General features: G+C 50.3%; 1 protein-coding gene across 1 annotated transcript in view; it reads right to left on the bottom strand.

Annotated features, from left to right (window-relative positions):
• KCNQ3 (potassium voltage-gated channel subfamily Q member 3) overlaps positions 1 to 18,509 on the bottom strand; it is a 223,699-nt gene that overhangs the window by 55,077 nt on the left and 150,113 nt on the right. The window contains exons 2-6 of the mRNA XM_066578783.1: positions 15,233 to 15,323; positions 4,495 to 4,621; positions 2,468 to 2,643; positions 340 to 492; positions 153 to 263 (exon numbers count right to left, since the gene is read on the bottom strand). Coding sequence (XP_066434880.1) covers positions 153 to 263; positions 340 to 492; positions 2,468 to 2,643; positions 4,495 to 4,621; positions 15,233 to 15,323 — 658 coding nt within the window. The remainder of the gene's footprint in view (positions 1 to 152; positions 264 to 339; positions 493 to 2,467; positions 2,644 to 4,494; positions 4,622 to 15,232; positions 15,324 to 18,509) is intronic.

Here is an 18,509-nt window from a genome sequence, read left to right as displayed (position 1 = left end):
GTCTGCACATACAGCTGGGTGCGCAGAGGGGAAGAGTGAAAGAAGACGCAGCGGTGCTGCAGCCTCTTCCGTCTGAGGTTTGGCGGCGGTCCCGGATACAGGACAGCCGGCGCCAGCGGTGGACAGCGGCGATGATTATTCACCATACTCACCGCAGGAAGTGCAAAGAATGACACACCAATCAAGGAGAAGGTGGCTGCGATTAACCGGCCCTCCCAGGTCTTTGGCGTCTTGTCTCCGTAGCCAATTGTGGCGAGAGTGATCTACAGAGAGAGATTCCCATCAGTCGTCGACAAGCAGGGTACTGGACGGAACCGCCGCCCGCCACCCTGCACTCACCAGTCCCCACCAGAGGGCGTCGGCGTACGTTTCAAAGTCCTCCATCTTCTCCCCCTTCTCGTTTAGTTCATGGTCGTCTTTTTCCACCAAGTAGACGAGGAATGATGAGAGGATTAGTGTCAGGAAGCCGATGTACCAGGCAGTGATGAGCTCCTGTAGGGGAAGGGCGGGGAGTCACAGCAGAGCCGTTATGGGTGGTTACAGCAACGCCCCACGCGGGCGAGTAGTAAGATTAGGCCCCGCCTACTTTACCTGCCACCATCATGCTGACAACAGTAACAGAAGCGATTCATAAATATGGCGACTTGCTGAACGGAGTGCATTTCACTAAATTCATGGCAGACGTCAGATGTAAACGCATTGATAAATCTCACATTCACGCAGGCGAATGCCGCACGTTCACGGACCGGCACTCACCTCTTCCCGATGGATTCTGGCCCTCCTTGCAGTCTTATTGCACACGTAATCTGGGTTTTTACGTGCGCAAAAAAACCCATAAGAAACCCCATTAATTTAATGTACAAATACGGGGGGATATTTGCGCACCCCATTCACTGCCATGGCCTATTTCGGTGTATAATATGCATCCCAGTCGGACACGCCGCATATTTCGTCACGCAACCAAAAATCGCATGAAAAATCTGTAGATATAAATACCTCCATTGAATGAGTCCTAAATATCAGAACTATGGCTACCTTCCTCACCCCTAGGGGGCGCTACCTGCATTGTTGTCGTTAGCCGTTTAGTCGTTCACACCCTCGGCGACCCTACAGGTGAGCTCCTTGCCTCCATGTTTTCCGGTTTTGCTTCTTTCAGTTGTGTGATATCCATGCCAGTATCCGCTCTGACTATTATTAAACTTAATGGCGGCTGTAAAAATCTCTATGCCGTCCGCTCCCCCTCAGCGCTCCGGCAGTGACCCTCACGTACCTGTCAGTTGTCTGCTCTGTGTATGTGCCAGCTGGTGCACATGCTCAGTGCAGAGAGTCGCGCCGGCGATGATGCAGATCAGCCACTCCTCGCTGCGGGACGGACGGCTTCCACTGACTGCAATGGAAGCTGTCCATGGGAGTCGGTGCGGGCCTCGGACTAGAATAGGACATGCTGCGATTTTCTCCCACAAGCAGTTGATTTCTGCTCATGGGCATGGAAAACCGTTTGCATGTCCTATGGGGAGTATTTGCTGCGGGATCCGGAGGTGAACACTCACTCCGGATCCCGCAGTGCAAATACGGCCGTCGGCATTGGGACTTAGTCTGCAGTTTTTATATACAGTGATAAGTAGAAGCTGCAGAAGACAAACCCAACTGCAAACCTGATTGTCAGACCAACATACAGGGATTTCAAGGGGTTGTACCACGATTACAAGGTCATCCCCCATCCACAGGACAGGAATAACTTGCTGACTGGTTGGGGTCTCACTGCTGAGATCCTCACGGATCTCCCCTAGAGTGATGTCACTGTGAATGGAGCGCCCACACGGTCAGCACTCCATTCATTTCAGTGGGACTGATGGAAACACCCAGTGGGTGCCGCTCAGGAGTCTCTGCAGTCCCATTGAAAATGAATGGGCCATGAGTGCACTTACGCTCCATTTATTCTCCTCCTCACTTCTGGGGTGCAGTAACCCCGCAGTGAGGAGGACGAGGCACGCGGGACCCCTGATCTCAAGATTGGTGGGGGTCTCAGTAGCGAGACCCCCACCGACCAGCAAGTTATCCGCTATCCTGTGGTCACGGGATAACCTGTAATCTTTGTACAGCAAGTGGAAAGAACATTGTCCCGCCCGAAGGTGTCCATAGGCTTGTGGTTTTATGTCCCACAGGACTGTAGCTAGGGCGAGCGGGCAGGGCATTTGCCCCGGGTGCAATCAGAAGAGAAGGTGAGGGGTGAGAAGAAGAATTGTGGGCATGGAACCCCATTCTTTTAATTAGTGGGGAAACTTCAGATGTAAGGGAAGGTACCAACCCGAATCACCGCTCCGGCTGCAGGAAGCCCTACACCTCCATCTACCAAACGCAGGGGTGCAGTACAGTTCCTCCTCCATAGGCGTTGCACCATCTTTATTATCCCTGGGGCAGCTGAAGCCGTCCTCAGGTTTACAACACATCCATGATCTCCACTAACCTTACTGTGTGAGCAGATAGCCGACCCCAGGAGCTTCCACGTCCCCCCTCTCCTGTCCATGCGCAGCATCCGCAGAATCTGAAGGAAACGCAAACTCCGAAGAGACGTGGCCAACACATTGCCCTGATTTTTCCCAACAGCCACCACAGGAATGGAGGCGACCAGAACGAAGATATCTGTGGAAATGACAAAGAATGGTGTCACTACATGACCTGGAGTAACCGCTGTAATAATCACCCTGACCAGCAGATGGCAGCGTGGGACTCCCTAACTTCCTCCTAAACCACTGGAGAGTTATAAAGCCCTGGAGCTGGGGGTGTTACTCTATGTGTTCTATCCCCCTGTCAGTCAGTGGGACCTATTTACTAACACCTGGTGATGCGCCTATTTTGGCCATAAGAATGTGACAATTGTTGGTGGATTTTCATCTCCACTTTTCAAAAAACACAACTTTTTATATTTTCCCGTCGGGGCTTGTTTTTAGCACTGCCAACGGTAGTTTTTATTGGATTCCAATGCATCAGATCACATGGCCGTATGCCTGTGTCGTAGAAGCGACGGGCCCTTTTATGTCGGGCCCAAAAGAAAATCCTAGGAGCCAATGACAGCAGCCGGAGAAGGAAGGTGGGAGGGAGTTTAGCAGCGTGACTGCTAAACTCCCTCCCTCTTCTCTCCTCCCCTCCGGCTGTTTGCAATGGGAGGGAGTGGAGCTAAGCACCGCCCTATACCGCCTCCTCCCATTGCTGGCTGTGGGCAAGGGGCGGGGAGGGAACTTAGCTCCGCCCCCACACCACCCCCTCCTATTGCAAACAGCCAGGAGGGGAGGAGAGAGGAGGTGAGTCGGGGAGGGGGAGGGAAGGACAACAGCATAGCAACCTCGGCATATGTGCGCCGGGCCCATACCGTCTAAACTGGCGTACAAATGTTAGAATTCTGCGCCTGTTCACGCGTTTTTACGTGTACAGTACAAAACCCTTATTTCTTTGAAAATATAGATTTTTTTCATTGCTGCATTCAAAGTCCCATAACTTTTTTATTTTTCCACGGGCAGAGCTCTTTTTTGTGTGATGCCGAATTTTGGGGCATTTATGGCTTTTTTGAGCACTTTTTAAATTTTTGGGGAACCAAAATGAACAAAAAAAGCATTTTGGATGGGTTTGTTTTGCTTTTTGTAATAGTGTTTGCCTGCAGGATACAAAGCGCGTCATTCATTGTACAGATTGTTACAGATGAAGCATGTGGGGAAGTAAGTAAGAAATGCTTTTTGTTTTTAATTATTTGTATTTATTTTTCCCCATTTTTCTGTCCCTGTAGGGACCGTGAACCTCTGATGCCATAATAGACGACAGTAATTCTGTACTGCAATTCACTTTTGCTTTTTATAGCAATCAGAGGCCATTGCAGAGGGCCGATGACGTCACGGAGAGAGCGCCCTCCGTTGGTGAACCTTTAGCATGCTGCGATCAACATACATCACGGTATGTAATGGGTTAGCAACAGGGGTAAGTGTCTCACTGATCCCCGCTGTTGCTCGCTGTCAGTCACAGCCGGCTACCGCTGTAGATGCTGTGGGCTCAGCTGTGGGTCGATGTACCTGTATGCTTCCCCCAGGACGTACGTATACACCTTGGGGTGGGAAGGGGTTAAACTGCCTTTACCAGTTTAAGATAATCTGTGCCCAGGTACGTGCAACAAATGTATCAGGGGATTGTGCCTCTAAACACATTAGTTGTGTCCGGTGGGACCGCTGGGCGCCGATGCAGACCTCTTACCAGCGGCATAGGCTTCTAACACGGTGTGTGCCAGCCGGGTAAATGTGATAGGCTGTGCATGGCTCCGCCCCCAAATAGTTGGCCCCAACCCCCCAAAATGGTGGGGTCTGGCATAGACACATAAAAACTCACATTTTTGGCATGCTCACCAAAATTGCTACTTTAGGATTACAATTTTAGCGCAGTTCAGACAATACAAGCGCCGCGATGTATCTCTAGTGTATCTGCTCAGGTGCCTTCAGGCGTCTCACCCACCCAGCATGCAGAGAGGTTTCCTCGCAAACTTCAGCCGTCCCCTCCAGCCCTTATAGCGACAGCAGCAACCGGCGGCCCAAATCCTTAAGGCGAACTCTGCGCCGAAGATGACGAGGGCGAATCGTTCCTGGAGGAAGAATAAACACAGCTTTATATTAAGTTCCGCTCTTTTCTCACACTTGTACACTTTATTTGATGCCATCACTAGGGGGGGGGATGTGTTTCCAGCTGAGGTGACTTGTTGCCAGTAATTTCCTGCAGCCTCCACTAGGGGGCGTATGCAATAATACAGCAATGGGAAGTGTAGAAATGTGATAGCTCCCCCAAGTGGTGGCTGCAGGCGGCTGGAATTTCCCATAAAATGCAATCTGTGTGAGCTCTGACCCCTATAAAGATATAGTGTGACATTACATGGATTGCACCCCCTCCCCGGATGTGGGGTGCAGGGGCGAACAGCTGAGAGCACGATCCTCAATCCCCTGGAACCCCGATAATCAGCCAGGCAAAGCTGCAGGCAGCCAGACACCACGACTGGGGAAATGTAGTATTACAGGGCGGCCAAACACACTCATTGTCCAAAACAACCCCCCCAGAAGGAGTATATATATATATATATATATATATATATATATATATATATATATATATATATATATATATATATATATATTGTCAGCAACATCCCCCCTATCCTCCTCCGAGGACTTCCCGCTGTCAGCGCTCCCCGGCTTCCAGTTCCCCGCAGTCTGTAGTGGCCTCACCTGACCAGGCCGCTGGGGAGCGCTGACAGCCGGGGAGCGCTGCACTAAAGGTACAGATTTGGGCTGTTCTTTTAGATGCGGAATTTGCTGCGGAAATTTACACTGCGGACATTCTGCAGCATTTCCGCCACGTGTAAGCACACGCTAAGGCCGCCTGCACACAGGCATGCGGGATTCTCGCAGCGGAATGCGACCCGGTGCTCAGCCGGTGACCCCAGCTTACCTGACCGGCGGCTTCTGCGCATGCTGCGGACGTGGGTCGCCAGCACTGGGGGGTGGGGTGTGTGACACGTATTCCGCGATACTTCCGCAGTTCATACGGCGGTAGTGTGTGTGCACCTTCAGCAGCGCCTTCTCCCCTCATTTTAATGGTGAACAGACCACCAGAAAGCGGGACAGAAGCGGCACAAATGTCTGTCCCGTTGGGGTCCGGGCGGAAGGCAAGACACAGGATCCGAAAGCGGGACTGTCCCGTCTAAATTGGGAGAATCTACCTCACCTCTGTGTGTATGTACTGAGGAGAATCTACCTCACCTCTGTGTGTATATACTGAGGAGAATCTACCTCACCTCTATGTGTATATACTGAGGAGAATCTACCTCACCCCTATGTGTATATACTGAGGAGAATCTACCTCAACTCTATGTGTATATACTGAAGAGAATCTACCTCACCTCTATGTGTATATACTGAGGAGAATCTACCTCCCCTCTATGTGTATATACTAAGGAGAATCTACCTCACCTCTGTGTGTATGTACTGAGGAGAATCTACCCGACCTCTATGTATATATATTGAGGAGAATCTACCTCTCCTCTATGTGTATATACTAAGGAGAATCTACCTCACCTCTGTGTGTATGTACTGAGGAGAATCTACCCGACCTCTATGTATATATATTGAGGAGAATCTACCTCACCTCTATGTGTATATACTGAGGAGAATCTACCTCACCTCTATGTGTATATACTGAGGAGAATCTACCTCACCTCTATGTGTATATACTGAGGAGAATCTACCTCCCCTCTATGTGTATATACTGAGGAGAATCTACCTCACCTCTATGTGTATATACTGAGGAGAATCTACCGGACCTCTATGTGTATATACTGAGGAGAATCTACCTCACCTCTATGTGTATATACTGAGGAGGATCTACGTCACCTCTATGTGTATATACTGAGGAGAATGTACCTCCCCTCTATGTGTATATACTGAGAAGAATCTACCTCCCCTCTATGTGTATATACTGAGGAGAATCTGCCTCACCTCTATGTGTATATACTGAGGAGAATCTACCTCACCTCTATGTGTATATACTGAGGATAATCTACCTCACCTCTATGTGTATATACTGAGGAGAATCTACCTCCCCTCTATGTGTATATACTGAGGAGAATCTACCTCACCTCTCTGTGTATATACTGAGGAGAATCTACCTCACCTCTATGTGTATATACTGAGGAGAATCTACCTCCCCTTTGTGTGTATATACTGAGGAGAATCTACCTCCCCTCTATGTGTATATACTAAGGATAATCTACCTCACCTCTATGTGTATATACTGAGGAGAATCTACCTCACCTGTATGTGTATATACTGAGGAGAATCTACCTCACCTCTATGTGTATATACTGAGGAGAATCTACCTCACCTCTATGTGTATATACTAGGGAGAATCTACCTCACCTCTCTGTTTATATACTGAGGAGAATCTACCTCACCTCTATGTGTATATACTGAAGATAATCTACCTCACCTGTATGTGTATATACTGAGGAGAATCTACCTCACCTCTATGTGTATATACTGAGGAGAATCTACCTCCACTCTGTGTGTATATACTGAGGAGAATGTGCCTCACCACTATGTTTATATACTGAGGAGAATCTACCCCACCTCTATGTGTATATACTGAGGAGAATCTACCTCACCCCTATGTGTATATACTGAAGATAATCTACCTCACCTCTATGTGTATATACTGAGGAGAATCTACCTCACCTCTATGTGTATATACTAGGGAGAATCTACCTCACCTCTCTGTGTATATACTGAGAAGAATCTACCTCACCTCTATATGTATATACTGAAGATAATCTACCTCACCTGTATGTGTATATACTGAGGAGAATCTACCTCACCTCTGTGTATATATACTGAGGAGAATCTACCCCACCTCTATGTGTATATACTGAGGAGAATGTACCTCACCTCTGTGTATATATACTGAGGAGAATCTACCCCACCTCTATGTGTATATACTGAGGAGAATCTACCTCACCACTATGTGTATATACTGAGGAGAATCTACCTCCCCTCTGTGTGTATATACTGAGGAGAATCTACCTCACCTCTGTGTATATATACTGAGGAGAGCCTACCCCACCTCTATGTGTATATACTGAGGAGAATCTACCTCTCCCCTGTGTGTATATACTGAGGAGAATCTACCTCACCTCTATGTGTATATACTGAAGAGAATCTACCTCAGCTCTATGTGTATATACTGAGGAGAATCTACCTCACCTCTATGTGTATATACTAGGGAGAATCTACCTCACCTCTCTGTGTATATACTGAGGAGAATCTACCTCACCTCTATGTGTATATACTGAAGATAATCTACCTCACCTGTATGTGTATATACTGAGGAGAATCTACCTCACCTCTGTGTATATATACTGAGGAGAATCTACCCCACCTCTATGTGTATATTCTGAGGAGAATCTACCTCACCACTATGTGTATATACTGAGGAGAATCTACCTCACCTGTCTGTGTACATACTGAGGAGAATCTACCTCACCTCTATGTGTATATACTGAAGATAATCTACCTCACCTGTATGTGTATATACTGAGGAGAATCTACCTCACCTCTGTGTATATATACTGAGGAGAATCTACCCCACCTCTATGTGTATATTCTGAGGAGAATCTACCTCACCACTATGTGTATATACTGAGGAGAATCTACCTCACCTCTATGTGTATATACTGAGGAGAATCTACCTCACCACTATGTGTATATACTGAGGAGAGTCTACCTCACCTCTATGTGTATATACTGAGGAGAATCTACCTCACCTCTATGTGTATATATTGAGGAGAATCTCCCTCAGCCCTCTATGTGTATTTACTGAGGAGAATATACTGAAGGGCTGTAAAGTACTGGACTGCAGGGATGGAGCCTTTGAGGCGAAGAAGGGGCTGCAACCTCCAGCCTGGGGGTAAATTTGAATAAAAAGTGATGTTACCTTAAAGGGTAAAATGTGAGGAGAGATGGGGGGTGGCAAATACTGCAGAGGGGCATTGGTACATGCAGTCTGAGGAGAATCTAACGCTCATCTATGTGTGTTCATATGTTATTTCTCGGTTTCTCTGAAGTAACCAGGCATGGAGGCTCTAGTACCCTGCTGTACCGCCTCTAGCTTGAATACAAGACGTGATACAGGCAGGCATGGAGGCTCTAGTACCCTGTTGTACAGCCTCTAGCTCGGATACAAGATGTGATACAGGTGGACATGGAGGCTGTAGTACTCTGTTATACCGCCTCTAGCCTGGATACAAGATGTGATACGGGGGGCATGGAGGCTCTAGTACCCTGTTGTATTGCCTCAGATGTGATACAGGCAGGCATGGAGGCTCTACTACCCTGTTGTACTGCCTCTAGCTTGGATACAAGATGTGATACAGGCGGGCATGGAGGCTCTAGTACCCTGTTGTACTGCCTCTAGCTTGGATACAAGATGTAATACAGGTGGGCATGGAGGCTCTAGTACCCTGTTGTACCACCTCTAGCTTGGATACAAGATGTAATACAGGTGGGCATGGAGGCTCTAGTACCCTGTTGTACCACCTCTAGCTTGGATACAAGATGTAATACAGGTGGGCATGGAGGCTCTAGTACCCTGTTGTACCACCTCTAGCTTGGATACAAGATGTGATACAGGGGCATGGAGGCTCCAGTACCTTGTTGTACCGCCTCTAGTTTGGATACAAGATGTGATACAGTCAGGAATGGAAGCAAAACGACAACTTCCTCTAGGGGCCAGACTGAAGTGTACGTGAATGACCATTGTGTGCTACCAGGTCGACCAGAACAAGGGCCGCTCTCCATTCCGGATCATAGGTTGGGGCCCCGCACTATGGCCGGTTTCACACAATCTTGCACAAATATGAACCCTATTCTTTCGAATGGGATCATACACAGGAGTGTTTTTTTCCCGCATGCTGGAAAAAAATCGTGGCACGTGCCATCTTTGGGCGTGCCTTCACATCGCATGGTTCATTGTTTTCGATGTGAGGTCTCCCACTGAAATCCACAGCGCGGCGATGGATCGCTACTTCACCGATGTGATGCCTGGTGGTTTTAACACAAAAATACCTCGCATCCACGTGGATTTCACATGTACATAATCTCAAGAAAGGCATCCAGACCCCTCTTCACACTCCTTTGTGTGACCACTATATGGCAGTGCAACCCTATACTGTCCAGGTGATGATAGCGCACAAGCTCTTCCAGCGCACCATGTAATGGATATCAGTGTAGTACCTGTCTGTGACCACTATATGGCAGTATAACCCTATGCTGTCCAGGTTATGATAGTACATAAGCTCTGCTAGCGCACCATATTATGGATCTCAGTGTAGTACCCGTCTGTGACCACTATATGGCAGTCTAACCCTATACTACAAGGTATCCCAGTGCACCATATGATGGATCTCAGTGTAGTACCCGTCTGTGACCACTATATGGCAGTATAACCCTGCACCATAAGCTCTGCTTGCACACCATATAATGGATATCAGTGTAGTACCCGGCTGTGATCACTATATGGCAGTATAACCCTGTACCACAAGCTCTCCCAGAGCACCATGTAATGGATCTCAGTGTAGTACCTTCGGTGAGCACTATATGGCAGTATAACCCTATGGTGTCCAGGTGATGATAGTATGATTGATCTCAGTGTAGTACCTATATGTGACCACTATATGGCAGTATAACCCTGCACCATAAGCTCTGCTTGCGCACCATATAATGGATATCAGTGTAGTACCTGTCTGTGACCACTATATGGCAGTATAACCCTATGGTGTCCAGGTGATGATAGTATGATTGATCTCAGTGTAGTACCTGTATGTGACCACTATATGGCAGTATAACCCTGCACCATAAGCTCTGCTTGCGCACCATATAATGGATCTCAGTGTAGTACCCGTCTGTGACCACTATATGGCAGTCTAACCCTATACTACAAGGTCTCCCAGTGCACCATATAATGGATCTCAGTGTAGTACCTTCTGTGACCACTATATGGCAGTATAACCCTATGGTGTCCAGGTGATGATAGTCCATAAGCTCTGCCAGCGCACCATATGATGGATCTCAGTGTAGTACCGGTCTGTGACCACTATATGGCAGTATAACCCAATACTACAAGGTCTCCCAGCGCACCATATGATGGATCACAGTGTAGTACCTGTCTGTGACCACTATATGGCAGTCTTACCCTATACTGGCAGGGTGAGAACAGCCTATGCTTTTCCAGCACCCAGAATAATAGATCTCAGTGTAGCGCAGCAGCAGCACATAAGTAAGGTTCTGCTGACGGACTCCCTTTAACTGGTGCTAGTAGTGCATATGTAATGGCGGTACGCTGCAGCCGCCGCTCCGCACATGTAATATTTATGTCAATAGGCCTAATGCATCAGGCTTTGTGGGTAATCCAGCCGTGATGGCGGGCGCTGCACCATCAGCAGTCGGAGCGGCCGCTTTTACTGCTCGCTTACTGTTTTTGCTGATGCTCTTTATATACGGGCGCGATGACCGAAAGAAAGGCTTCAACAAGTCTTTTTGCCTAAGTATTTCTGGCAGCGCAGGCAGCCGTACGGACGGCCAAAGAAGGCCCCCGTGTGCCGCGGCGTATATGTCTGGTCCTCTGCTGCTGTGGAATATTGAGCTGTGTTCTAGTAAGTTCCATAGGCGATGCCAGGAGGGACGGGGATGCCCTTTAATGGCAGCTTTAATGACAGCGCAGAGATGGCGTCCACAGTAGTAACCTACATGGAAGAGTTTGGCGCAGTGTCTGCTGCGTGGTGGACGCATGAAGCAACTCATGCAGCCGATGAAGATGACAGCGGGGCTTATTTATGAGTCTTTGGCCGCACACAGCCCGCCACTCCTAGTATAATCTGTGCCAGAGACCCCCGCAGCGCCGCTCCTAGTATAATCTGTGCCAGAGACCCCCGCAGCGCCGCTCCTAGTATAATCTGTGCCAGAGACCCCCGCAGCACCGCTCCTAGTATAATCTGTGCCAGAGACCCCCGCAGCGCCGCTCCTAGTATAATCTGTGCCAGAGACCCCCGCAGCGCCGCTCCTAGTATAATCTGTGCCAGAGACCCCCGCAGCGCCGCTCCTAGTATAATCTGTGCCAGAGACCCCCGCAGCGCCGCTCCTAGTATAATCTGTGCCAGAGACCCCCGCAGCGCCGCTCCTAGTATAATCTGTGCCAGAGACCCCCGCAGCGCCGCTCCTAGTATAATCTGTGCCAGAGACCCCCGCAGCGCCGCTCCTAGTATAATCTGTGCCAGAGACCCCCGCAGCGCCGCTCCTAGTATAATCTGTGCCAGAGATCCCCGCAGCGCCGCTCCTAGTATAATCTGTGCCAGAGACCCCCGCAGCGCCGCTCCTAGTATAATCTGTGCCAGAGACCCCCGCAGCGCCGCTCCTAGTATAATCTGTGCCAGAGACCCCCGCAGCGCCGCTCCTAGTATAATCTGTGCCAGAGACCCCCGCAGCGCCGCTCCTAGTATAATCTGTGCCAGAGATCCCCGCAGCGCCGCTCCTAGTATAATCTGTGCCAGAGACCCCCACAGCGCTGCTCCTAGTATAATCTGTGCCAGAGACCCCCGCAGCGCCGCTCCTAGTATAATCTGTGCCAGATACCCCCACAGCGCCGCTCCTAGTATAATCTGTGCCAGAGACCCCCGCAGCGCCGCTCCTAGTATAATCTGTGCCAGAGACCCCCGCAGCGCCGCTCCTAGCATAATCTGTGCCAGAGACCCCCGCAGCGCCGCTCCTAGTATAATCTGTGCCAGAGACCCCCGCAGCGCCGCTCCTAGTATAATCTGTGCCAGAGACCCCCGCAGCGCTGCTCCTAGTATAATCTGTGCCAGAGACCCCCGCAGCGCCGCTCCTAGTATAATCTGTGCCAGAGACCCACGCAGCGCCGCTCCTAGCATAATCTGTGCCAGAGACCCCCGCAGCGCCGCTCCTAGTATAATCTGTGCCAGAGACCCCCGCAGCGCCGCTCCTAGTATAATCTGTGCCAGAGACCCCCGCAGCGCCGCTCCTAGTATAATCTGTGCCAGAGACCCCCGCAGCGCCGCTCCTAGTATAATCTGTGCCAGAGACCCCCGCAGCGCAGCTCCGGCGTCCGTTTATTTATCTGATGCAGAGCGCTGCCGACAGATGCAAGAAATGTATCAATGCGCCTCTTAATACTTTGCCGCTGTTGATGGGCGCACGGTGTACTTGGGCCAGCATGTGACATGTCACCCAGTAAATGTGCCGCCATATTGGTGGAGACACCATGGGGGGCCGTGAGATCAGAGTCCTATAAAGCAGTTTAGGTAAAGGTCGCTCCGGCATTAAAGTGACCAAATGTATTAAGGGGCACAAGCCACACATCTCAGGGGGCTCCATGCACCAAGTATAAATTTACACCAGCTACAATTTATGCCGGTTTCTAGCATAAATTCTAAGAAATCTGATGGGTGGCCACGCCCCCTAACACTAAGCCCTGCCCACTTTCTAAAAAATGTCAGAGGTGGCATAAAACAACAAAAAAAATCTCACATATTGGTACACAAGATGGTGTGACTTTTCAGAGACCTCAGGCTTCACTGTACTGCTTGGGTCTCAACCAAGAGGCGGGGCTTACCATCCTATCACAGAGAGGGGAGAGGCTCCTGCTGCAGCCAGCTATGCAGAGGATAAAGAGGATGAGGAGGGGCATGGCTGACCTCCTGAGCATTTCATGTGCATTTTGATGCAGATTTTCAATGCAGAATTAACCCTGTAGTGGCAGCTGCTACAATACTGCTAATTATAGGGTTCGATCCCAGTTGGCAACCTGCGTTCATGTCTCCTCTCAGGGCACACGAACGCCACAGAACAGGGTCTCCCATCTACGTCCCAGATGGAGAACCGCTCAGCAAGAGCAGCTCCGTCCTGGTGGACCTTCTGCCGTCTTCTAACATTGCATTCCCCTGGAATCGTCAGGTTGGCCACGGCACAAATCAGCTGTTTGAAGGGCGTGCCGAGTGGATCTCCCTGATCCTTGGATTCTTAAAGGTGTCGTCCATCATGACAACCAGGGATGGCAGATATTAACTCGTAACCACTGTAGACCACCAGGGATATTAGATGTTCACTCCTAACTATCCTACCAGGTGCTGGAAGAGCGGGGAACGGGGGCTCATATGGCCTTTGTTATGTTTTGTGGCAGTTTGGGGGTTGCTGGCTCACTGAGTTGCCATTTTTCCTCCACCACATATGGATGGCCGCAGTAACCCATGTCCAGGCCAGAAGGTAGCTAACAAATCTGCCCTTTATATGGACACATTAATAGGCAGCATCACACAATCTTCACACTGTTGTCACATGTCACAGTGCACACGTATGTGCATGTGCAGGACCCTGGCCGTCAGCCGCTACATAACACATACTCTATCATAGGCCTACTGCCTTAAAGGGGTTGTCCCGAGGCAGCAAGTGGGTCTATACACTTCTGTATGGCCATAATAATGCACTTTGTAATGTACATTGTGCATTAATTATGAGCCATGCAGAAGTTATAAAAAGTTTTATACTTACCTGTTCCGTTGCTGGCGTCCTCGTCTCCATGGTGCCGACTAATTTTCGCCCTCCGATGGCCAAATTAGCCGCGCTTGCGCAGTCCGGGTCTTCTGCAGTCTTCTATGGGGCTCCGTGTAGCTCCGTGTAGCTCCGCCCCGTCACGTGCCGATTCCAGCCAATCAGGAGGCTGGAATCGGCAGTGGACCGCACAGAAGAGCTGCGGTCCACGGAGGAAGAGGCCATCTTCAGCGGTGAGTAGAGAAGTCACCGGAGCGCGGGGATTCAGGTAAGCGCTCCGGTGAGCTTTCTTTACCTCCCTGCATCGGGGTTGTCTCGCGCCGAACGGGGGGGGGGTTGAAAAAAAAAAAAAACCCGTTTCGGCGCGGGACAACCCCTTTAAACACAAAGTCCACTACTACTGCACTCCAGGGGCCGTCTACGCCTGTCAGGTTCACGGCTTTGTCCGCCAGTACAAGCTCTCTCTCACAGGTCCTCTCTCTCACAGGTCCTCTCTCTCAGGGACCTCTCAGGGACCTCTCAGGGACCTCTAACGGACTTCTCAGGAAGCAGCCCCAGAGTTCAGTTGGTCTGGAGGTTTTAGTTCTGGCTCCGCTCTGCAGACCATCTTCCATAATGCACTGCCACGGTTTATGCAGTATATCGGGCAGTTTAGTCCCCGGATAATCCCTTTAACCCATAGCTACCCTAGAGCACCAGTGTTAACCCTGTGATCCCCATAGACCAGCAGAGATACCAGATGCCGCTCTAGGCCTGCAGGGATGTTACAGGAATACTATTGGGCCCCCTGATGTGTGACGGAATACATGTAGAAAGTGACAAAGTGAGCCTGATGGGAAATGTAGTTGGAAGGGGGATAACAGTTCACATCCCTGTGATGGGGATTGGCGCAGCCGGACCCCCTGGAATATAGAACCCCCTGGTGATAGAAAAGCCATTTACAACCAAACCCCCAGTGTTCAAATATACAAGAATGCTGCTATCCTCATGTTCTACCAGATAAAGGAGTTCCACCGCCTTATGTAAGTAGCGCAGGCAGCCGTCCGCACCCAGATGACGTGGATCGCGTCCCGTCAAGCGACGTTCACACTTACGATTAGGAGGAGCCAGTCTCCAGAGATATCTTCATATTCCTTGAACGTTGTCAGGATCGCCAACACCAAACAGCCGAGGACAATGAGGAACCTGAAATACAAGGAATCACATGTACATTAATGCCATGAAGGCGCCTGAAGACAAGAATAAGCTCCGCCTCCTACCAACACTGGCGGCAGATATGTAACATCTAGCATCAGTGTAATACAATGTGTCAAACTCAAAGCCTGTGAGCCGATCCTGGCCCGCCACGTCATGTCATGGGGCCCAAGAGGTCCAGACGCAGAAGAGCCTCAGCTACATCGGAGGGTCCTGAGCTGTACCAGGAAGACCACCCGCTGCATTGTGGACTGGTTCCTGTCCTGCCGCTGGGCACCGGGATGGAGGCCGCCTGCTTGGTCCTACACTGTGATGTCGGATGCATGCGGACTGAACGCTGCGGCTGTTACTGCGGCCCCCGCAGTCTTTGGTGTGCGCCCCCTGTGTGCTGCTCCAGCTGAGCCTACCCTGCAGTACAGCGCTGCCCGCCGGGCTCAGAGCGTCAGGCGGCTTGTACATCCTGGCATCTTGCTACTTAACCCCTACAGTACAAGGCCTTGTTTTGTTATAGTCGGTTTTTCCTCCCATCCTGACATCCTTTCTTCATCCACATAAGTGCCCTGCGGACGTCCGCGAGTTTCTGTTGATACGATTTTGGATTTCACACAACTTTATGTTCAACTTATTACATTTTTTCTTGGAGACAGGGTGACGACGTTCACCATCCGGGGGAAATAAAACGTTTTTAAACTAATCTTTACTGTCTTTTTAGTCCCCTGAGGGGACAACAACCTGCGATGCTGTGATCGCTCCTGCAGTGATACATCTCCTTGGTGGTTTAACTTTGCCTTTTTATTGTTGTTTTCACTTATTTTTAGGTTCATTGTGTAACATAGAAAACCACATACTGTTGTTACTGGTGGCAAGCTGTCAGCAAGCTGCTGGTGTTATTCTTATCATGTGTCTTCTAGGGGAAGGAGGTTACTGACAATGAGTGTATATTATATATATATCTATACCCCTTCTAGGGAGGGGTGTTACTGACAATGAGTCATCGGACATGCTGGATCGGGACAAGCGGAGGCCGGGGTATATTACCTGCAGTTATTCTTCCCCTTCAATTTTATGCTTTCAGGCCCGTTTCCAGCATCCAAGATGGCTGCAATCTTCTAACTACCTGATACATACTCTGCACTGCTCTCTAATTGGCCAGTACTGATCACATGAGCAGCCCTGGCCAATTAAAGAACTGGCATAATATACTGGGATTGTGTCGGCCATCTTGGGTGCCTGAAAACAGGACCTGGAACTCATAGATTGGAAAGATGGCAGATAAGAAACCACTGCAGGTAATCCCCCCCCCCCCCCTCCACCCCCCTCCGATCCTCCTACAAAGTTTTGTCCCAAAACCGGAGGGTCGCTGTAAGTGCATTTTTTAACCCCTTACTGACATAACTTCTTAAGAACCAGTAAATCTTTTCCCAGTTTGTCTCCTTCTTTATTATTTCATCACTTTTGCTCTATGAGATCTTGTATTTTGCAGAAGTTCTAGTTTTTAAAAGAACCAATTTTTGGTATATATAATGTATTGAGTAACTTTTATTCATTTTTTGCTGGGGGGGGGGGGTGAAGAAAAAGAAGCATATTCAGCATTACTTTTTGAAAAAACTTTTTTACGGCATTTACTATGTAATCCTATGCAGACAGCCGCGATTTGGCCGTGATTTGGCTCCGCAAAATCTCGTTTGGCAAACAAATCACGGCACAGCCCCGCACAGAAACGTGACTCCCTGGCCGCCAGCTCCGCTCTGCGCATGCGCCGGCTGCCCAGCTGCTGGCACATGAAAGAGCCGGGGCCGCGGGAGCAGGTGAGTGACGCGCTGCTCTCTGCAGGCGCTCAGGTTGGGTCCCGCTGCGAGAATTCTCGCAGCCGGATCTGACCTGACCATCTGCAGGCAACCTAACCCTCCCCTGGGACATACAGAAGAATCGCTGATTGTTCTCTGCTGCCCCCTCCCTTCTGCTCACAGATATGACAGTTGTAAATTCTGTATCCCAACCCCACTTCAAACGGCTATAGCTCTGGTTCTATTAGTGAATTTTGACTTTAAAATAACACCGAACACATGTCAATAGCCCTGATAGTACGGGGCTACAGCAGTTTGAAGCAGAATGAGCTCCGTTACTCCAACACTATAAGGTCCTCTTCCTGTAGAACGAGCTCCGTTGGTGGTAAGCTGCAGGGGGTTCAGGAGGCAACTAACCTTTACCAAAAATAAAATTAGCATCAAATAGTAAAATGGTAGAAGAGAAGTAGTCCTCCTGGTCTTAGATAGCTACAAAGCGGGTAGCGTAGGAGCGAGGGACTGGGGGGCGGGAGATTACGACAGGAAAGGGTTAAGCGACCAGAGGAGGTGGGAGGAGTTAATACAGGAAGAAGAGAGAGGGAGAAGGAGAGTGTGCCATTCCACGTGGAGTAAGAGAAGAAGGAAGACGTGTGAAGGAAGGCAGAAGATTAAAAGAGAAGAAACATGGACCAGCTCGTTCTGCAAATCAAGGAAGCAGTTGCCAGCCAGGGACCTGACTGGCTGATGAGGATGGCCGCGGAGTTTGGACCTACGCCGTTGGGAGAAGCCGGGGCAGGAGAAGCACAGCCGGTGCAGATGGTTTCCAGTGCGCCCCGCGGAAGACCCCAGAGAAGGAGGATTCCCCCTACCAGGCTGAGCCCGAGCCCAGCCGTGAAGAAGGGGGGCCAGCACGCAAGCCCGAGACCTGCGCGTTCAAGTATCGGTGGCGGAGCGCGGCCGCAGCGAGCCGCGGCGGGAAGCAACATGGGCGCGACCGGAAGAAGCGCCGGAAGAACAGGAGAAACCCCCGAGGTACTTACCGGGACGTCAGCAGCGGCATCAGGAGCGGGTAAGTCCAGCGCGGGAAGGGGTTGCCCCGCGGCTGTCCAGCGTCAGGCAGAGAGAGAAGGGGGACGGCCTGCGCGCCATGCTGGCGGCGGGCGGATGGATCCGCGGGTCGAAAGAAGTTCCAGCGCCGGGACTCCCGTGCGGAGGGAGACGAGCGCCAGAGGCAGCAGCGAGGCCGGCAACAGCGCAAGCGGCCGCAGCAGCGAGAGCGCAGCACAAGGGGGGGGGGGGGCTGGGGAGGGAATAGAAAGAAGAGGCGCAGGGCGGGAAAACAGAGGGGGGGAAGCGGGGGGGGGGGGGAGTACTATTAGGCAGTATGGCC

This window comes from Eleutherodactylus coqui, chromosome 9 (genome assembly GCF_035609145.1).
Source record: "Eleutherodactylus coqui strain aEleCoq1 chromosome 9, aEleCoq1.hap1, whole genome shotgun sequence".
Lineage (NCBI taxonomy): Eukaryota > Metazoa > Chordata > Amphibia > Anura > Eleutherodactylidae > Eleutherodactylus > Eleutherodactylus coqui.
Note: the sequence above shows the minus strand (reverse complement) of the source record. Positions and strands in the feature narration are given on the sequence as shown.